Genomic DNA, 22,593 nt, shown 5'->3' on the forward strand with positions numbered 1-22,593 from the left:
TTGAGGTTGGGAGAGAAAGGGGCGAGTGTGACCATGGGCTCTCAGGGAACAAGCAGGGCCCACGGAGTCGTATCCTGCATGCCAACATCATCCTTTGTGCATCACCAACAAGAAATGGTAGAAAAATACTGGGGCTCTGAAACAGCGCACTTCCTCCTGGAAACGCTGAAACACCATTCTCTAAGGAGCATAAGCAGGCCCTACGGTGGTTTGGGTTGGGGGAACGCAATGTCCTTTACCATCATGACTCCCAAAGAGTGGCTCAGGTCCTGGAAGAACCCAGTGCTCTCTGCATTCTGAGCCCAGACACCGAATAGGAAAGGTGTGACTAAAGGCTGAGGCTGTTACCAAAATTCTCTTTCCAAAGCTCTGGTTTAAAAACCTTTCAAAATGACAGGGAGATGCAGCTGCCTTGTCCTCATTCCTCATGGTAAACCCAGCCTGAAAATGCCCTGTATGGACAGGAGCATCCCTTCCTTTAACTTGTTCTGGAGGCTACATCGCACTTTCAGTCAAGCCTGGGTATAGCAGCACTGACCGAACTCCCTTGGGGTGGAGGGAGGAGGAAGGCTCGTGCTGTTATCAGAATGGGTTTTCTTCAAAAACTCATGAAGGGAAAAAGGCACAGGCTGTCAGGCCAGTTTCACAGCTGACAGCCCTAAGACAGGAGTTAAGTATACCTAGGATCCCACCAGCACCAAACTGCCTGCTTGAAACCTACTGCTCCTTCCACAGATTTACTTTCTTGGCCTTCTTCCAGCTTCTCTGTCGTCAACCGAATTTCTTTCCCTGGGCTCCACCAGAGGTACAGGAGAGGCTCCCTGGAGCCAGCTGGGAGGAACGCTTGGGTTGCACTGGCCTCACACGCTCCGCCCTCCTTCCCATCCTCACCATCCCGCTTGACTCACCCCGTGGCAGCTGCCATGATGCACCCGCCATCAGCTGCACTGGCTGAGCAGCAATCTGCAGAATCGTGGCTCATGCCGAAGTTGTGGCCCATCTCATGGGCCATGGTGGCAGCCACACCGATGGCATTCTCAGAGTGGTCCTGCTCAGGGAGACAGTTCAGGTGAAGACAGCTCGCCCGCCTAACCCTACCTTTTCTTTAGGCAAGCCTCACAGCCCTCTGCTACTCCACAATCACTGTGCGCACGGGCACAGGAATAAAAGCCCAGGCTTTCAGCTACCATGTCATATCTACTGATAAATATGGGATGGGGCGGACACCCTAAAAGGATGGACAAGTAGATGGAGGGCAAGCTTCATTGACATATACTTCACAGGTTAGAAATGAACAGTCAAATGCCCTCACAGAGTCAGGCAGTTTCAAAAGAAGGCAGTAATTTCCTCACCAAGATTTTGAGATAGGCTCTCATGTCACAGTGATATGCATAACAATACAAGACCTAGAATAAAAAATGTTGTCTTTGATCTCTATTATCTTGCTAATCCCCAGCACCTTGTATGTTTGGAATATATAAAAGATCTAGTGATGTATTGATGTAATCGCTTCAGGGTTCTCTTGAGCTTTTGACAATTGGAGATAAACTACAATAAATGAAAATTCATCCCTGGATACCTCTACCTCTTAGAATGTAATGATTTCATTCTAAACAATTGCCCTTCTTGGGATTAAGCTTTTTTTTCCTGCAGTAATAAATATAAAATTATTTTTTACAAGATAACTGCCTGTTTTGTGTGGCATTTTCCCACCTTCCGCAGCATCAGTGTATTGGCTGAGACTCACCATGTTGACCCCTCCAGACTGGTACACGGAGCACATGGCCATGAGCGGGGCCAGGCCGATGGTGGTGCCGTGGAAGGACATCCCCCTGCAGGAAGGAGAGGGGGTGATTTGCATGGGCGCTGAGAGGGCCGTTCCTATGTGCCCAGGAGCAAGTGGCCTTCTTCATAGACCTTGGCCCCACTGAAATTCCCAGATCATTCCCAAGGAAAGAGGACCTGGCATTCTAGGCCAATTGGACAACTTCCAGGTCACCACACCTCTCAATTCCTGTCACCTACTCCCTCTCTGCTCCAGAAAAACAAAAAGTCACTTTTTCCCACAATATGCCCAGAGCCCCCTTCCCTGGAAGGAAATGGGCAGGACTTGCAAAGCTGCATCCCATTCCTGCTGCAGAGGAAGAGGTCAGAGGGAGGGCTTGAGGGGAGAGTGGCAAGGTTCTCACACTGAAGTGAATCAAGCCCACTTCCGCCAGCCGCCGGGGTCCCATGCCACATCGCTGGCTCTGTGGTATGTGTGTCTGGCAGGAGGTGGGGAATCGGGTAGCAGCTGGGAGCTGATGCTTCACTCTCACATCACTCTGAGGCCAAGGAAACACATGTGTCCCATCAGGAGCCTCACAAAGTGCAGCTGGGTGCCAGGATGAGCTGTTTCTGACATTGTTTTGCAATTGTGATCCTAATCTGCCAACAGCCAGCTGCATTCCCCCAGTTTAATACATCCCTCTGTTAGCTGCATACAGGTGGGGCAGGGGACAGGAATGAATACAGTACCAGTGTTTTTGTGCACGCCACAAACATGTAATATATCTAAAGGATCCGCATGGAAATTCATTATTTGATATTTTTATATCTCTGTGTTTGTCTTCTTATCTAGAGAAAGATATAGTTCAGAGCTGAGACTGTCTTATTTATTCTGGGGTCACTAGAACTTAGCTTGGAATCTGACACATGTGGGTGCTAAATAAATGTTTGCTGAGTTCAAGGGAGACTCTTATTCACAGAAACCATTTGCAAAGGAGTGGGAAAGATATTCAAATCAATATGAAGCCCTACATGTTATGTTAGGAACTTAGACGCAGCTCTGAAGTCCTTTTAGAAACCTATATTCAAGCAGAACACCAGCCTTCCCAAATTCAGGCCAAAATTTTGGTCACCAAAAACTCTTGCTAGGTGAATGTACCATCATGAAGTAACCACTCATAGCCCAGATTTTTAGAGTAACTATTTCCCTTTGTTCCTTTTAGAGTAAACAAAGGTTTAACTGATTGTTGCTTCAGAGAGACATTTAGGAAACAGAAGGAAAATGGTTTTATTAGCATGTGCTCTTAGTCATAAATGCCTCAGAATACCTTTGAAGTCAGCACCAATAAATACCAGACAATCCCCCGACCCCCACATGCCACCATGACTCCAACAGTGTCTATTCTTTTCTCTCTGTCCAACACAACTCCCCCACCCCAAGGGTCCCCAACTCTCCCTCCCAGCAAACACAGTTCCTTCACGATCTGCCACCTAAGCCATCTCAGGCTGTCAGCCCAGAGTCCCTGGAAACCAAGTGAAGGACAACCCGAGGAAGCCTCCCTCCTGCACCTGTTTTGGGAGATCAGCTCATATACTAGAACAAAGCACCAAGATCAAGATGAGCCCCTTAGGAACTTTGTTTCAAAGTGCCCCATGACCAACGGTCAGTCACATGCCCAACTGTTTGAGCTGAATGTGTATAAGCCTGATTTTCTTATCTAGGTTGTAAACACCTAGATTCTTGGGATTGTTATGACTCAGGCTTTAAAATTTTTTCCAGGGTGTGCTGGGGGTACAGAGCACATGCCTGAGAAATACTTGATTACCGGGAGTCAGGATAGCCTGGTGCAACCACTGCTGGGCACCGTGGAAAGAAGGGGGCAGATGGCACAGCACTGCGGGAAGCAGCTTGGCAGCCAGGGCCAAGGCAGAGTGTACAGAGAAAGGCTACTTACGTGATTAACTGTGCATTATCATGGTTCTTTTGGGCAAGCAGCTTGCGTCTCCAACTAAGAAATGACCAGAGGGTAGAGTACGGGTTCTCCGAGACTTCACACATATTCCCATGAGTCCACACTTCCAAGCCCACGAGGGCAATCCGGATGTTCAAGGATCGGTAAAACTGCAGGCACACACAGAGAAGCCACAGCGTTCTCAGTCTACGCCACCTGGGATAATTAAGCCCCTTCCTAGCCTAAGGGCTCAGAGCGGATACCAGAGTTCCCCTCTGCATGTGCCTCCCAGGGCAGGAGGAAACAGGTGTTACTATCCATGTTTTTCAGGAGGAGGAAATGAGATCCTGAGAGAAAGGCACAACATTCTGGTGGCAGAGCTGGGGTGACCTATCTTCTCGGGACTGGGATAGGACACAGTTGCTCTCAAATATCTTCAGGGCTCTCATAAGTATCAGCACTGTTTCCCCTGAACATGGGGCTCAGTCAATAGGTAAAACAGACTAGAAGACATATTTCATTTAAAAATAGGAAGAAAGATTCCAAATAAAGCTGGTCATAAATAAGCTCAGAGCTAAGCTTTGCTGTTGTAATTAGTACCCTGAGCCTGGCTGTCTGGTACAATTATCCCTTTACATAGTCCTCAGCTCTTGCATATGACTTTTTTAAAAACAACTTTATTGAGATAAAATAAATTTTTGAAGACAATTTTATGGAGCTATGACTTACCATAAATCCACCCATTAGGTATACAGCTTAATGTTTTTTGGTAAATTTACCAGGTTGTAAAGTGATCACCACAATCCAATTTTATAATATTTTCATCACATCAGCAAGATCTCTTGTGTTCATCTAAAGTCATTTCCCATTTGCATCCTCAGACCCAGAAAACCACTAATCTGCTCTCTGTCTCTATGTATTTGTCTTTTCTGGACATTTTCTATGAACAGAATTATGCAGTATGTGGTCTTTTGTCTCCAGCTTCTTTTGCATAGCATGTTTTTGAACTTGATCTGTCTTGGAGCGCCTATCAGCTTGTCGTTCCCTTTTATTGCTGAACAGTGTTCCATTGTGTGGATATACATTATTGTAAGAGGTCTCCCACTCATTTTGGAAGTAAATGGGTAAAAACGACATCCAAATAGATAGATATGTTACTCTCAAAAGTTTCTTTTCCCATCACTGGAGGTGTTCAGTCTTCATCAAGGATACCAAAAAGAGGCTGCAAGCATTAGAGTACAAAAGTCCCACATCATCTTCAGGGTTCAGTCCAATCCAGAGATCCTGAAATTCTGTAAATGAGACCTGGTTTTCAGGGACCTTAAAGCTAGAGCAACAGCTGATCTTCATGATATGGTATCTTTCATCTCATACACATGTAAGCAGGAAATGGGTTTTCTTTAGAGCTAAGTACTAGAAGGTGTGTAGGTTCAAGGAATTCTTTGGCCTCTCCTAGAGATTACTGAGGTAATGACTTTGAAAAAAAAAAGGCTCATGTAAACATAGGTCTCCTGAGCAGGAGATACCATCTTAATCCAAAATTGGCAGGTATTACCACAGCTAAAAATAACAATCTCAACACTAATGTTTATCAAGCATTTAGTATATATTAAGCACCAAGGCTTAGAGAAATTCAGTAACTTGCCCAAACTTTAGCAGGAAAATGGCGGAGCCAGGATTAAGATCAGATCTCAGATTATCAGACCTCAGAGCCCACTCACTCATGACCTTACACTGCATAAGAGCTGTTACTTACATTCAGAGAATCAACTTGCCCCCAAGAAATCGTGGTGTAAAACGGGCTCCAGACTGAGTCAAATATCAGTTGATTTCAGTGGAAATTTTTATTTTCTTGTCTGGTGCCAGGTCAGTCATTACAGAAAATAAAGGGTTTGGATTCCAATTTAAAGTTGCTTCACTAGGGAGCTTTTTAAGGACTTAGACTTGGCTTTTCACAGTTAAGGAAAAACAATTTGGACTGGGTTCATCATTCAGCAAATAAGTGCAGTTCATTCCAGTTTTAGTTCAACAACAGTTCAGTGCAAGTAGCTGGGTCAGCAAGCCTCAGAGAAGCAGTTTGCCTTCCTTCACCCCAGCTGGGAGGGACTAACGTCAGGAGAGACCCGAGCCTGCTGCACAGAATGGGCTGTGAGCAAGGTGAGGGCTTCAAGAAAGGAAGGGTTTGCTGGTGTCTCTCTTCCATTTCTCTCTTCCATTTCATCAGCACCTTAGGTTTTTTCACCCAGACCAGCTGGGGAGTCCACGAAGGGGAGCCCCGGCCAAGTCTCCCACCTGCCAGGCCTCCGGAACAGATGTCAGGTGGGTGATTACAGGGCCTGTGTCCTGTATACCCTCAGGGAAACAGGCTGTCCTTGTTTTCTCAGACCCTGAGTGTTTGGGATGTAGGATCATTTAGATGTTATCGGTGAGTGCCTTGTGAGCTAGAAAGAGGACCAAACAGCATCCCTGCATTCCTTTCTTCCAGGAAATGCCCACCTTTCACCTGTCACTGACCACTGCCTGGTGTTTCCAGAGCCATCCAGGGCAGAACAAAAACAAGGGGCATAGACTCTCCTATGTGATGACTTCAGAACACTACTAAATGTGCTTGTAAATCCCTAAAAACATTTATATTCTCTTCTTTATCCTCTAGTGTTTAGAAAGAAAAAGAAAATTTTCCTTTAGACCTGGGATCCATGAATCCCTGTAAGGCCCAGTGTTAAGCTTCAGACATCTGTGAATGACCTGAAATTGTATAATAAATGTTTTCAGATTCTCAGAGACCTGTGACCCCAAACATATTAAAATCTAGTTTTAAAAGCTATATACTACTAGCCTGTCAAGAGGCTATTGTCATTCTAGGCTGCCCATTCTACTGCATTTTGCACTCTAACAAATACCCTCTTTCATATAAACAAAGTACTTCCAAGTACCAGACCAGCCTGTCTTTGTAGAACTCAAGAACTTGGGTATTTCCGAAGAGTATGTTTAAAAAGGCCTGATCTAGAAAGTTAACCATCCACACAGTCGTTGTAAAAGACAAGACGTAATTTTAGAACCGTTCTGCAGATAGCAACCATGCAGATCGGCCCAAACAACCCACTCCTCAACTTAGGTTCTGCAACCTTCCCATGCTGACCTACCTCAGTTCTCTAGAAGTCAGAGAATTTCTAGGCTTTATACCTGGAAGGAATCTTGAAGAAACCTCAAAGTGTTCTTAAGCTGTTAAGCTGGGTTTCTCCATGTCCTGGGTTCTGCAGGGGCCACCACAGGGATGAGGGGCAGGGATCAAGGACAGCACTCAGAGTCCTCACCTCTGCTTCAGCTTGGAGCAGTCTACTTTCACCTGACATTTATACTAGACATTGGCATGACACTTCATTTAAAAGAAGGATTCCACAGAAATAGGAAAAACAAAAATAATCGAAAGCAATTGATTTAGGCCAACCCATTAATTTGAAAATTCAAAACAAAACAAAACAGCAACCTGAAGAAGGTAAGTTATTTGACTCAGGTCACATAGCTGAGGGCCTTGTTATGACCACCCTGAACCTCTGTGGCACTGCTACAGCCTCGCAGAAACTGGCTGAGGCAGCCAATCCACCAAGTGGCAGCTCAGGCACCACATGGTCTCCTGTCCTGCGGACCCTCTAAGGTGCTGGCACTTTCCCCACAAAGTACACACCTGGTCTCACCTTATCAACATAATTGGCGATTTCCATGAGCTTGTGTTTGGTGGCATCTGGGTCTCGTCGATTCTTCTGAAACTAAACGGAACAAGCAGAACTAGATGAGACTGACCCCAGAACTGCTTCCAGGACCCCTTCTGTGCCCTGTTATTTGTCTTTGAATTAACATTTATTTTCGTCTGTGTTCTATAATCAGTCATTTTTAGAACTCTCTCCCCCCAACACATAGTGTCAGCCCAGGGAGGGCAGAACCTGGATGACAGACATCTTGGTGTCCCCAACTACTAGTTCAGTGCCAGGCACAGTGAGGCGTGTAATAGGTGGGCAGTGAATTGAGTTCTTTCTCTGGCCCTTGAAGTCAACCTTTTTTTCCTGTCTTCCACATTACAAAGCCTCCCACAAATTCCCACTGGGGCTTAGAAGAGAGACCGATTCCATCCTTGCCTCAGTCATCACCCCAACGTGATGACACCATCATGGGGCTCCACAAGTCCTCCCTACACATGACACCAGTCAACATCAGTCAAATGGTTGCTGAACCCATGCAAGGCATTGTGCTTGGCACTAAGTAGGACACAAAGTATAAAATCCTTTTGGTAGCGTAGAGAAGCTTCAATTGAAGAGAGAGGGCCAGAAATAACAATAGCAGATTCTGTATTGAAGGAGTGCACAATTAAAGTGGGCTGGGAAAACTTGCACAGAAATAACCCCAATGGGAGGGCCGAGTGAACGACACAATATGGGTGCTGGCAAAGAGGACCCAAGAGACTTTAGCAATATAGGCTTTATCTGGCACAACACTCAGAGGGACTGGCAGTGCATTCTACAGCGAGAAGAATTCTGAGACTGCACGGAACTCAGCAGGAAAGAGTGCTGTGCTTGATTAGAAATGTCTGCCCCGGGACCAGGAGGAGAACATTTCAGTATACAGCTTCATATTTATCATTCCTGCTTCAAAAGGTTAGATCTCTTTCAGCTGCAATGATGAAGAAAAGCTTCATGAAGTGTGAAGATAAAAATCTGCTACATCTGCAACCTAAATTTTGCAAAGGATGGGCATTTCCTGTACACTGCCATTGTTACATAGAATCTGGGTACCTATCGGATCACCCTGGGCACACCCTACACGTTACTCCAAGTCCAGATCTTCACATTCTTCCAAGAGTGCCCACGCAAGAAATAAAAAGAACAGCCAAATAAAACACCTTGGCATATTTATTGGGATGAGGGTGTGTCCCAATCACAACACGGGGGAGAAACCCACCATTTCCTATTCGCCCACTGCTTTTAGACTTTTCCTGGGCTCCTCAGAGCTGTCACTCATCAGAACTGTCAATCATCTCACTTTCACCATTACTTTCTACAGAGTTAAATTCAATGTTAAGACCCTGTGACTTAGATCTTTCCAAGGTGTTAAGCCTGAAGTTACTCATTCTGGCTGTTTGTCAGTGGATAGGAAGTGTTGCATCACTTAGTGAATATTTATTAGAACATCAGAGTCTGCTTTCATTGTCTTTCAAATATATTAAACCTATCATCAAACAACTTCCTGAAAATACCACTACAGTTTAAGGAATGTATCATGTTGCCTAGAAGAGTCTCACGCAGGAGTCTGCAAATGTTATCTGTAAATGGCCAGACTGTAAATATTTTAGGCTTTGTGGCCACATGTCTCTATCAGAACTATTCAACTCTGCCATTGTAGCTCAAAAGCAGCCATGGACAATACATACAGCATTAGCATGGATGTGTTCCAGTAAAACTGTATTTAAAACATGTGGTGGGCTGGATTTGGCCAGGGGCAGACCTCTGATCTAATGAAAGGAATATCTCAACCTAATACTTCCTAGGGTAACCCAGGAAGTAAAACACGGTGCATCCTCTGGCCTTTCCCAACTCCTCCCATTCTGTTTTATCATGAGTCGCTTGCACACCTTTTTTATAGCTGTCTTGCTCTTCCTGACTGGACTTCCTGTTTCACCTGAGGAATAAATAAGCTGAGAACCACCCCAGGTGCTCCATCCCGGGGGTGCCCAGGGAGTGAACAGCTGCTCTGTTGTTTTGACTGCTGACAACTCTCTTTAGGCACAACACTCCCAGGGTCTCTGTTCCCTGTTCTGAGTTCCAAGCCGGGAGGAGGAGCCTGGCCTGTCTCAGCAGCAGGTTGTAAATCACAGATAAGGCAGGCATCCCCTTCCAGGCTTCCCATCCTCTCAGATTAATTAATTGTCAAGAATACATTTCTGCCTGCAGACAATGAGATGACCTTTGAAGAAGGAGTAGGGTACAGCTGGGGGGTGGGGTTGTGGGCATGCAATGCAGCCTGGCCTATTACAGGTCCTACCCCACATCCTACCATGAATTACTCAAAGCCCAGGAGCCCAAGAAATGAGCACATTCCCCTACCCACCTCCACATGCATGCCCTGTAGGGCAGGCCTGTGAGGCTGGTGCTGAAAGCCTCCTCCTTGGGAACAGGGGGATGGCTTAGGCGACACCACAGTCCTGGAGGCATTTTGGGCAGACACTGTCCCTCTTGGCAGTTCACTGTGACCCTGGAGGTCAGGAATACTGAGGCTGCTCAGCTTCTGCACCCCATGGGTTTTAAAACCTTGCTCCCAGGTTCCACTGGGGAGAGTGCAGGGCCTAAGAGCAGGGTCATCTCTATAGAGTCACATCAGAGCAGCTGGGTTTCTATATGTTTAACTCTCAGGGCCCCAGGGGCTTTTCCTCTGAACAAAGGATTCTGTGGGTCAAAAAGCGGTTCAAGACCTCTGTATTAGATGATCTTCCATGCAAAACTTAAATGGAAAAATGTCCCGGAGTCAGAGGAGCTCAGCTGTTCCCAGCAGCCCTCCCACCAGGGCAGTGCGAGGGGCAGGAGCAGCTTCCGTTACCTCCTCCCATGATCAGGGAGCTGCAGCTTTTTAAACAGCCTTGGAGTTTGCTCCCACCACTCCCCCATCCTACACACACAGCAGTCTTTGGAAAGGAAAGCAACAGAAGAGAAAAGAAAAAGCTGCTGCAAAACCCAATACTGACATCAATTAAAAAGCAAAACTCTTGTCAGAGCAGCACACAATGTCCCCTCAGCCTGGCATGCCCTTCACCTCCATTTCTCTGCCCAGTTAACAACTCTTTGTCCTTTAAGACAATGCAAGGGCCTCCTCCTCCTGCCACCAACATTTGAAGGCAGCTCTTCCAGTCCAGTGTTCTTCCTACTGCTGCCGCCAAGATCTGTGCTCCAGGATGTGGATGAGGCAGAGCTGCCTGAGGATGACACTTTTCAGGGCAGCTGGTCACTGACCCATCCGGATGAGGAAGGAGACGGATGGGAGGTGTGGCGACTGTCCTAAGGGGAGCACCAGTGAGCCTGCAGACTCGGAACAAGGCGAGTGCTTGGCTCATCATGACCTTCCATACCCTAAAGATGTGCTTGGTTATGTGGTTTCCTTGCTACATAAAGTGAGAATTGCATTTGAAATATGACTCATTTAGGCAAATACAGACTCTGTAGCCTGAACCCATTCTTCAGGTACAGCTTCAATATCACTGCCTCAGGGAAGCTTTCCCCAGATCCCCAAACCATGTTGGATTCCCTGTGATCTGCAATCCAGTCCTCTGTAATGAACCATTATTAGCAGTTCTCACACTTGGGAACTGTGGAGTTCTTGCGCTGCTGTTGGAAACTCTGAGATGCTGAGCAGGTCTGTCTTTATCTCCTGGGGATCAGCCAGTGTGCTTGGCACATAACAGTGAATCAAGAAATTGCTGATGATTAAATGAAACGGAAGAGTGAGAGAGATGAGTGTTCATCAGCTCTTACGGCCTGCGAGAACCTAATCTGAGAAATATGGAATTAAAGGTCAAACAGCTATTCCTTTAGGTTGGTAATTCTCAAACATGCCTGTGTATATCAGAGTCACCCAGAGGGCTTGTTAAAACATGGATTGCTGGACTCCGGCCCCACAGTGTAGGACTCAGTAGGTCTTGGGTTCAGGCTAACAATTTGCATTTTCACAAGTTTTCAGGTGCCCCTGATGCTGCTGGTCTGGGGACCACATTTTGGGGACCATGGCGTTAGGTTCTCATTTGGCACCAATGTGATTATTAAAATGGACCCATATTTGGGCAAGAAAATTGTGTTCAATCAGATGATTGAGAATACACTTACTCTCTTTGTAAAAAAATTTTTTAAATTTCTATAGTGAATTCAAGGATTCTCTAAGAATAAGCACTTTGACCCAGTTCAAGAGGTATTAATCCAAATAACATGAATAGTCCTAATTTTCTATCTGATTAATGTATTGAGCTAAAAGATACTTTTCCTTGTTTTCTCCCCAGCAATGTAAATAGCAGAAAGAGCTGTTGGTCAGATTTAAGGTCAAAATCACATGACAAACTAGCAGAAGACGAAGGTTTTCAGCCTTTCCTGGAAGCAGTTCCAAGCCTGGGATGGAAACTGTCCAGGGAGCAGTTTTTCTGCCAAAACCCCCTGCCTCCCTCTTACCTCTGCATAATCAGCCACGAGGTAAAGCTCCACGTACTTCATGGAGTGTAAATCTTCCCTTTTCATCTAAGAAAGAGATACAAGCAGGTCAGAGCTGTAGAAATGGTAGACTTGGCCTCATTTCAAAAACTTGCTGAAAAATGGTGCTAGTTAATAAACGATGACCCTTCTTGCTAGTTTTGTCCCTGGGCACTAAGGACCATCCCGGCTGTGGCTGCCATCACCCTCACCACACCTTCTGCCCACCAGCTTGGTTATGGCTGGAGGTTGCTCTGGGACACTGGGGTCAGGCCTTTATCCTCAAAAATAATGAGCTGCCCTGGCCGGCACAGGCACAACAATGGTCACCATACTGTGAGGGAACACACTGACAATCAAGTTCCTAAAAGCCATTTAAAGGACATACCTCTATTTTTGGTATAAATAAATACAAGCATTTTGTGCATATGGCTAAGTGGCTTTTCCCAAAGGGGAGGCATATTTTTTCTCTCTCACATTTTGAAGTTTCTGAAATCAGCATCTCAGAGTATTTTAAATGTATTAGTGTTTTCCCAAATGTAGAAATGGTAGAAAAGTAGTTATTCCATCAAATACAAGGGTATCTCCCACTCAACAATCACTTAGAGTAAGAGAAAAAAGCTATTTCCTCCTTCTGACCCATCTCCCTTTCTTTTAGAAATACTCCTGGATCCAAAGCAAGGGCTCTCAGAAGGGACAAGTCTATCCCCAAGTTGACTCCTGCACTGAGAAACTCACCCTGCGAGGTCGTTTCTTGGATTGGTTCGTAAACTGAAGGACCCAGTCACTGGTGGTGGGCTTGGAGTGCTCAAACCCACAGTTTCCTGGGGGCAGCTTGAGATGTTCGGATCTGTAGAGAAGGTGCTGGCCCTCGCTGTCAGGGAGGGGCTCAATGATGTAGCTGAGGTTACCGTTCACCATAATCAGCCCTCTGTCAATAGGAGAAATAGAATCTCTGGTCAAAGATTGTGGTTCTGGAAAGGTTCCTTGCTTAGGCCTCAGTTTCCCCCTACACGAAATGATACAGTTGGTTTTGATCATTGGTTCCTGACCTTACTATGGGATCATGCACCCCTTGTTGAGAATCTGATGCAAACTCAGCCTCCCTCTCCAGAGAGATGCACATGTACTACACGAAATGCACTGCACAATTTCGGGATACAAAAAGCTTATCACAGAGAAGCTCAAAAGGTTCTAGAAAGGCTTTATTTGGGACAGTTAATACTTACAAAGGATGGTAGGACCAGGATTCCCAAAAGCCTCCCAAATCCAAACTTGGCATTTGACAAATCATAAGCTGAAACTTTATAGACTCAGGCTATGGTGACTGGGGACAACCGCTGGCCTGGTGGGAGGAGTCCTGGTCTTAGCTGCAACATTAAATTGTCCAGTGCTCTTCACCAAACCTCTTGAATCACTCCAAGGATCAATTTCCCCATGTGCAAATGCAAATGATAATTTACTAACTTAACTGGATTCTTGCGACGATTAAATGGAAGGACAAGTGTCTTTGTACTTGGAAACCAAAGCTAGAGGTGTCACTGATGGCATTCCAGCTAGCCCCAGCTCCCCCGTGTCAGCAAGGCAGCTCTTTGGTAAAGTGGTCTCCGCAATCAAGCGTGTGAGTACTCTTCCCCTTCTCTTGGTTATAGATACTAGTGTTGAACTCAGAATAAGGATAGGTGTTTTTTCATCATATTCTTTCACTCACTGAGCACTTACACTATACCAGATGTAGTCTAGACCTAATCCCTGTCCTCAAGAATTCACAGCCCATTGGAGGACAGACAGCCATTCATTCCACAAATGGTTCCTGAGCTCCAGCTATGTGCCAGCTGCTGAGGATGGAATAGTGAACAAGACAGACAATGTACCTGCCCTCATGAAGTTTAGCGTCTGAACACAGGACTAAATCACTATGGCATGTAACAGAGACAGCAACAAGGTTTCCTGCGTGCTAATCCTGAGGGACTGGATGCAGCTGCCTGGAGTGCAACATCAGTAAGGCCTCTGAGAGTGGTACCTGGACTCAGTGGGAAACAGCACCATGACTCACAGTCAATGGAAGGGTGAGAAGAGGCCCATGAGGAGGGATCTGCCATCCTAGACACAGGGAGACGAATACTGTAGCAAGGGAACACACCCAGAATACTGTAGCAAGGGAACACACCCAGGGCTCTGGGAGAGGAAGAAGCTCAGCAATAAGGCCCAGGGGCATTGTTTCATGTTCTCCAAAGCCTCCGGCCTGCCTCCGGCCTTTGTGCATCCAGAAAGTTAAAGTATCTCCAAGTCAGCCTCTGCCACTCCAAACTGGCAGGACCTCTCTGTTTGGCTGTCTCGGCTTCCATCCCCACCCCTGCTCCCTTAGGTCCCCACCCAGGTGTTGCCCTTTGGGCAGAGCCTGTGATGCTCAGGACAGACAATGCCAGGCTCTGAACAGCAGCAGCCTTTCCTGGAATCCATCACTGGCTGACCTCATTCCGGTGCCAGGGATCCTGCCTGACGACTTCCTGGCTGCCTTGCCCGGGCTGACGCAGCCATCCTGGGCCAGCCCCTCAGCGGGACACCCAAGGTGCTCCCTGAACAGCTGGGGGTGGGCGTGGGGCAACAGCAAGGGTCACATCCACTCCTGAGCCCAGACAGGAAAGGGGAGAGGGCACAGCTGCTGCGGGCATCCTGTTCCCAGGCTGACCAAGGCCTCTCCTGTCACCTCAGTTTCCCCTAATGGATACAAACATTGGATACTCAGAGGGCTTGACCACAAACCAGCTGATGGCTTTGTGTGCATCAAGCTGTGGTTGTGGAGATAACATCCAGTGACTGGAAAGTTCCACAGTGGGACTGGTGAAAGTTCCAGTATTCTTGACCAGGCATCATTTGAATAAGCCTCTGCACCAAACAGGACTGAGAGCAAGCCGAAGCTCGGTGCATGGTGCATACTAATCGTGGTGGTTATAAATTATCAAGCTACTGCTGTGGACCAGACACTGTGCTGAGTATTTTATTATTCACAACAATTTCTATGATTCTTGCAAATAGTATCCCCATTGTACAAATGAGAAAACTAAGGCTTAGCAGGGTTAAATTAACTGACCCAAAGCCACACAGGTCATAAGAACCTAAGCAGTCTGGTTCCAGGTCCCCAAACCTGAACCATGACCTCACACTGCCTCTGTCAGAATAGCTGTTAAGAGTGGGTTAGAAAGATATCCCCAGCTTACGGATGGTTACAAGAAACAGGCGCCAGCAACTCTCCTCTGAGGTGTGATTGGCAGTTACCCAACTGGCCTGTCTAAAGTAAGGCATGAGTTGGGAGATAAGACGACAAAGGAGGCATTCAGCCTACTTTTCATTTTTAGATACCACTTTTTGAAAGTCAACCATGTACATCAGGTACCATGCTTATGCTTACAACAATCATGCCTATTTCATTTCCACATCAATGCTATAAAGCACCATCATGGGTCCCATTTTATAGATAGGGAAATAGCCACAAAGAGAGGAAATAAGCTCTCATGGGTTATCTGAAGCCAAAGATGCGACATCTGGCAGGCTCTAGACCCCATGCCCTTAACCTATTTATGCTACCTACCTCCATCAGTGAGTTCCAGCCTACGGGTTGGAGATCCCTAGGGTCACGGCTCCTGGAGCTAGCTATTAGAATATTCTACAGAGTATATTAAGAGTGCTGATGTGGGGGACTCAGATTCTGTAGGCCTGAGTCTACACTGCTAATGAGTCCCACAGTAACTCCCTAGATGGCCACAGGCCTCAGGAGCTTTGGCCTGGAGCCCAGGCTCTGCAGCAGGAGCCTGTCTCTTCACAAAGCCCCAGACAATTCTGCTTCAGGGAGTGGGCAGGTTGTACTTTGAGAAACACAAGCTCAGAAGGCCACTGAAGGTCCTTCCAGCATCGGACTCATGGCCACTCCTCTCCCTTCCCCTACTGGGTTGCCTGGTGACTTGCTCCAGGTCACAGCTGCAATCCTCTCGGACTGCCTGGAGATGAGGGAAAGGCTGGCACAAGCCCCAGCTCTTCGCAGTGAACCCCAGCTTTGATGGAGGAGGAGATTTCTGAGAATCTAGCTTCTGAGGCCCTCCCCTATGATCCCCCACCCCCTCCAACATCCTGCTAGGTGGCCTCCCCTGAGCACCCACCATCATTTATCCTTCTAGGAGTCCCAGTTGATCTAACTTGCTAAATGTTAAGTGCTAGCAAAGCTTAGCCGGGGACGTGGAAGGGGGATCCAAGAGGCTGGGTGGCCAGGACCTCACACACTAGGCAGGCCAGGCAGGCAGCTGGCAATTCTTGTTTAACCCCTGAATGACTGCAGCACAGACCCAAATGCATCCTTCAGGGAATCAGGCAAGAACCTCTTCCTGGGAATGTGTTGGGGCAGAGCTAAAGCCAAGGGGAAACACCCCCCACCCTACATCCAGAACCGCCTTAGCAGGCGACCACCCTGTTACTCTTCCTTGCTTTCCTCCCATCCGCATCCACTGGGAAGGAGTTCCAGGGAACTTCGAATGCAGCACGGAAGGGAGAAAAGGAGGCACACAGGTGACTTGTCCCCACTGGGATAGGGCAGCAGGCAAGTGGAGTGCTGGGGCTCAGGAGTGAGACACACCTGGATTTGAGTCTGGCTCTGCTGTCAACCAGCTTTGTGGTAAGCTGTTCAGTAATGCTGCACACTTCACAGCGTTGCTACAATAACTGACTGGTTAGGCAGTGTTTATTAAGAGTTGAAGGAACACTTAAAAACAACAGGGAATAGTCACTGAACATGTATCATACGTCAAGCAGCATGCAAAGTATTTTATTTGATAGTTATTTGACACCTATGTATTGAGAAGCTTCTATGTGCCAGGAATTATTCCAGGCATGGGGAAGCAGTATGACCAAACAATCAAGTCCCTGACCTTACAAAGGTTGCACTCGTCACCCAATGTATATCCACCAATGGTGTCACCATTGTTTCCATTCTACAGGTGAGACAACTGATGGGAAAAAAACGAAAGTAATCTGTCAGGTTTTAAGCCAGGAGTTGTCTGACTCCAGAATCTACACTTGCCACAACTGAACAGTATTGCCCTGTGAGGATGAACTCTGCGCCTGACACAGAGGCAGCATTTGTTATCTGTTCTGCAGAAGGAAGGCCAGGTATTCAAAGGGGAAGGGCCACGCCACTCCTGGGCAAGGGAGCGGACAGACATGGACTGGCTGCATGCATGTGAGCCACCTCCTCTTGCCCAGGCACCCACTTTCCTGAGGTTCTGCCCACTCTGCAGTGTGGAACTTCACAGTCTTTCATGGTCTGATCTGCCCTCCTTTTTCAGATGAGGAACCAAAGCCCAGAAGAGAAGGAACTTGCCTCAGGTCACCCAGTGAGTTGCTCTTAGAACCAGGGGCAGACCCAGGCCTCCTGGCGTGTGGCTTATTACTCTGGAGTGGGGCATGCTCGCGGACTCAGCAGCCTCCCACACCAGGGGCCCCGGCTGTGGGAGTGCCTAAGGCCCACGGGAGGCACTAACCCAGCCAAAGCAAAGACAAGGAGAAAATGGAATAGGGAGAAGAAAGTTCTGAGATCATACAGCCGGGAGGTATGGGGCTGGACCTCAAACTCCAGTCCCTCGACTCTAAATTCTGAGGTCCTTCCCAGCCATCACGCCCACATTCACACACATTCTCTTGCAATCATTCTCAGTCTCATGTCCTCTTTCTCTTTCCCTTTTCCACAGAGTCTGAGTCCTGGGACCACAGGTAAGTCATAACCACAGTGAATGTGGCCCAGAATTTTGAGGACACAGCTGCTGTAAGAGTGATGCATCAAAAAAAAAATCATTATAGATGATTTATTGTATGCCTTTCAAAGACTTTTTATGCAATTAAACTTGCCAGACATTAGTACATAAGGTACTACATGGTCATTCAAAGGAGACAGATCTGTATGTATAGCTAAGATATAACCTTAGGTTGGGAAAAAATTATAGACCATTATGTATAGAGTAATCTCTTTTGGATTAAGAAAAACCACCCATATACACAATATTATATTTCAATTATGTATTCCCCCAACAGTGATTGGAAGGGTGGGACAGGATAAAGAACCCTCACTTTTTTTGGTTTTACACTCCTGTTATTACTTGATTGTTAACATGCTAATTAGTTACATAACGATAATTTTTAATGAGCATCTTCTTTAAAAATAAATGATCTACCAATCAGGTGAAAAAATGTTTTTACTGCAATCTGTACCTCTCTTGCTCTTAGACAATGTGCTAGGGACACATAAACAGACACACACACACACACACACACAGGTTCAGGCCAGAACAATCCCAGTACAGTCTAGATTTCTTCACAAAGAACCACTGCTCCTTGCAGTTATACTCCATGTTAGTTTGCAAGCACTGGTGCATGCGAGAAATCGTGCAGACATTTAAAGGATGTATCCTTATCCAGAGTCAGTCTTGGGGGACATAAAAACTCAATATCCATAATGAAATGGCATGACACGTCTTTTTATTGGTGTATTTAATACGTATCTATAGCTGCCACTCAATTCTTAAAGGGGTCAGTGGCCTAAATATGGTTACAAAATACAGTATTACATATTTTTGTTCTTTTTTTTCACAAGGAATACTTCTAAAAGGATAAACAAGAAACCGGTAGTAATCTGGACATTTGGAGTGAGAAAGAGACTTATTTTTCATCATACACTCTCTTGTACTATTTGAATTTGTTTCTGCTACAATCACATACTACCTCAATTAAAGTAGCCTAAAGTACTGCTTTGGAGAGAAGAGGGGGCCCAGCAACCATTAGAAACTCAGGTGTATTCCTCTGTATTTGTTCCACCAGCCTGAAGATCCCATTTGGTATAAATCCTACCTATTTTCTCCAATCACAAGGACCACGTTTCCAGGAGAGAAGCACAATCACTATGGAGATTTTTCATCACAGTGAGGCTTTGTGAGCATTGGGGTGACTGGAGTGTTAGAATTGAGCCCTCCCGCTGGCATGTGCCTCAAGCTCTTCAATCAGTCAGGCCCACAGACACCCTTGGTTTCTGAAGGTGTGTAGTGAGACAGCTGGGAAAGTGAGGCTGGTGGACCCCACCTGAGGGAAGCATGCAAAACAGAAACATGTGGGCGGCTCCTCCAGTTCCCTGTCAGCATGGCTGCAGTAATGATTTACAAGAGGCTAAGCTAAGTTCCCACTATTCCAGAGTAAGAGGACAGAGGAAAAGCAGAGAGAAGTCGCACCTGCATGTTCCCTCTCCTCTTCCTTGGAACAGGCGATGTTTACTTGCAGGCTGCAGGTGGCAGCAGCTGGGCCTGTAAACATCACTGGGTGGTCAGTTGGCTGGGCTCAACCAGGTCACTTGAAACAGGCGATTTGGAGCCAACACTGTTAAGGCCTCCCTGCCAAAGCTTGTTTCCGTCCTAATTCCCTCCAGTCAACTAACCATGAAGCTTTACAGAAATATGGCCCGATTTGTAAACAGACACGTGGGTTCTGCAGCATGAGGGGCCTTCCATTTGCATGTGAGCTTGGGTAAGTCTTAGCATGGCTTCACTCTTATCAAATGATAATCATCCTATATGTTTGTAGAGTTAACACAGTACTTCATTCTCTACTGAGCCTATCACTGATGCTCATTTACACATAAGGAAACTCAGGGCCCAGAAATTACTTTTCAATGCCTGTCTTTCCTCTGCCTATGTAGGGCATGGGCATACAGCAGGCACCGAATATTAATTTGTTGAATGAAAGAAACGATTATTGAGTGAATCAATCAACAGAGAGGAAGGGTATAGAGTGGAAACACCTCCTAATGACTCATGAGAACAAGACATGGGCAAATTTTCCCAACTCTGCCTTCAGAACATCACGTCAACAGCTTTAGGTTGGTCACAGTGGGAGTATTTTTACCAGCATATAAGCAGATGCTACAAATCAGGGTTTTTACTCCCCTTGAGCCAGTTTATCAACACACTGGGTATAGGTACCACACAGTATAGTCAATTAAAACCCATAAAATTAGTATAAGTAATTAGAATACAGGTTTTTCAGATCATCATCTCTTTTCCAAAAGGAGGGGAAAGTCGGAAGAGTCTAAATAACTAATATTACTTCAACATACATGTATAGATATCACTATATGCAAAGTACAAGGGTAGGCTGGAGAAGAGAAACAGATATTTGAGATATAATTCATATTCTCAAGGAACACATATTCTGAGATACAAACTCTAATGAGTATATGCCCTGGAGCTCTTGGTAAAATGCAGACTAGGATGCAGAAGGTCTGGGTGTGACTGAGAAAGTGCATTTTGAGACCGCTCCCCTCAGCAAACCCCATGTAGGAAGCAAGGGCCTGGAAGGTTACTGAGCGCTCCTATGTGCCAGCCAGTTCTAAATGGTGGATGTCTATTAATACAGCCCATCCTTGCAACACTAGCGATATATTCCTCTGATCCACATTTTACAAATGAGGCCATCGAGGCCCAAGGTCACCCAGCTGATAAATTGCTGCTGCCTCAAACCTGAGAGTTTGGCTCAGGGAATGAACAGTCACTCTCTTTTCTACACGCCACCAAGTTGGAACTTTTCAGTTAATTATCTGTCTTGAAGATTATCCTTGCTTCTCCTTTTCCCTCCAGCCCTCTCTCTTTACTAGCTGCCCATTTCCTTTTTCACCACCTACAAGTACTTCTACCAGAGAACAACAAAGGGCAGAGAACAGCAAAGGGCAAGTGGGACTAAATGCTCAAACATGTCGGTTTCAAGTACGAACCATGTCTTTTATTTTCTATATTCTGGTGCTTTGGCATCTGAGGCCTTGCCCCTCCAGGGCCAGCCCATTCCTAGAGATACTAAACAACTCCCCAGAGAGAGTGCCTATCAAATGTGGGCTCTCACTGCCTGGGCCACTACCGAGGGCCACTATCTCACCCTATTCATCCCAGGCCTGAGTACCAAACATCTATGGAAAGTCCCTGGGCCCCAGATCTCACTGAAATCATTCAAACGAGCCAGCCCTAAGCCTGCTCACCGTGCCTCGCCTGTTCCTTCCTGCAGAAACCACAATAAAGACTCTTTCCCAGGCTCCTCCCTCCCCCTGCCTCCTGCCTGACCTCCGCGCTTCCCTGTGTGCCCCCTCACCCCCAGCATGGCACGCTCCTGCCTCTTGGGATGTTGAGTCTAACAAATTGTCTTTTCAATGGTAGTCATCTCCTTATCTGTTGGCTTCACCATACCTAAGAAATAATAGTTGACACATAACAGTATAATAGTAATAATAAAATCTCAAATTCCCCAGGAAAGAGAAAGCTCAATCCCAGTGAACCTATGATTTATCCAGGTTTCCCTTGTCCCTCTGAAGCTTAGCCCTTCTCAGAACTGGCTTGCAGACATTCTCAGTAGACAGCTTCTCAAGGTCCCCGCCCGAGGCCAGCTCTGCTTGTCCTAAAAATTCCATTCCTGGAAAGAGTGCCAGGTGCCCCCCAGCACTGTCAGGACCTCTTACCTCATTCCCCGGCAGGTGCTGAGTGTGACACTGGACCGTTCTGCCTTCCTCACTGTCCCGTGGTAGAAACAGTGATCCTGACAAGGAGAAAGGGGGTGGTCAGACTAGAGAACACCGATAAGCAATGTTAATGCCTCATGGAGGTCAGGGAGGAGTACCTACCAACCCTGACCTTACACTCTGCAAAGAACTTTCCAAGCCACCATTTTATTCAATCCTCAGAATAGTCCTGGGAGACATAGGTAGGACAGGGCAGATATGTCATCATCCCCACTGAACAGATGTAAAAGCTGAGGCTCAGAGGAACAGAGAGGTTTGCCAAAGGTCTCTCCGCTAGTTGGAGAGCCCACAATTTCAAATGTAGTTTAGGGCCCTTTCTGTGACATGATATTGGCCATGGGAAACATTGGTGTCTGAAGAGCCCATGAGCCCTGTAGAGCTCAGTAATGTCTCCCCAAAATTCAGGTCTACCCAGAACCTCAGAACATGATCTTATTTGGAATCAGGTCTTTGCCAACGCAATTAAATTAAGAGCAAGAGACACTGGACTGGTGTCTTGATAGGAAGAGGAGAGGACACGGACAGCCCCACACAGAGTGGAGGGCAGAGCAGGCAGAGACCTGTGACAAAGCTCCCGGGGGAGGAGCACCAGGGTGGCTGAGCGCCATGAGGAGCCAGGAAGAGGCAAGGAAGGATGCTTCCCTGGAGACTACCCAGGGAGCCTGGCCCTGCTGACACCTTAGTTTTGGACTTCTAGCCTCCAGAACTGTGAGAATATATTTCCATTGTTTTAAACCAAGTTCACGGTCCTTCGTCATGGCAGCCCTAGGAAACACCCATCTTCCACAGCTCATGATGGCCTTCCTTCCCTGAACCCCTGGGTGCCTGGGTCAGACTTGACTTGGCACCAGCGTACACAGATGCAGGGGATCTGATGCTGCTCCAGCCAGTGTGTCTCATGGCCGCTTGGTCTTGCCAGCCGGGCTGGATTCCTCCGTGACTGCAAGCAGCTGTGGAGCACCGCTGTGTGCCAGGGCCAGGGCTGGGCCCCAGAGACACACGATGAGCAAACCCAGACACAGCTCTAGCCTTTGTGGGACTCGCTGTCTTATGAGAGCCAATCTTA

General features: G+C 46.7%; 1 protein-coding gene across 3 annotated transcripts in view; it reads right to left on the minus strand.

Annotated features, from left to right (window-relative positions):
• Positions 1 to 22,593, minus strand: part of ADAM19 (ADAM metallopeptidase domain 19) — a 76,242-nt gene that overhangs the window by 19,247 nt on the left and 34,402 nt on the right. For 2 of the 3 annotated variants that reach the window (XM_017677270.3, XM_037025116.2), the window contains exons 5-11: positions 21,468 to 21,544; positions 12,674 to 12,866; positions 11,918 to 11,983; positions 7,415 to 7,486; positions 3,723 to 3,889; positions 1,748 to 1,832; positions 909 to 1,048 (exon numbers count right to left, since the gene is read on the minus strand). In XM_017677270.3, the coding sequence (XP_017532759.2) occupies positions 909 to 1,048; positions 1,748 to 1,832; positions 3,723 to 3,889; positions 7,415 to 7,486; positions 11,918 to 11,983; positions 12,674 to 12,866; positions 21,468 to 21,544 (800 nt within the window). Of the gene's footprint in view, positions 1 to 908; positions 1,049 to 1,747; positions 1,833 to 3,722; positions 3,890 to 7,414; positions 7,487 to 11,917; positions 11,984 to 12,673; positions 12,867 to 19,200; positions 19,221 to 21,467; positions 21,545 to 22,593 lie in introns of those variants that run through there. The other variant, XM_073231428.1, reaches the window with a different exon arrangement.

Source organism: Manis javanica, chromosome 1 (assembly GCF_040802235.1).
Source record: "Manis javanica isolate MJ-LG chromosome 1, MJ_LKY, whole genome shotgun sequence".
NCBI classification, from domain to species: Eukaryota; Metazoa; Chordata; class Mammalia; order Pholidota; family Manidae; genus Manis; species Manis javanica.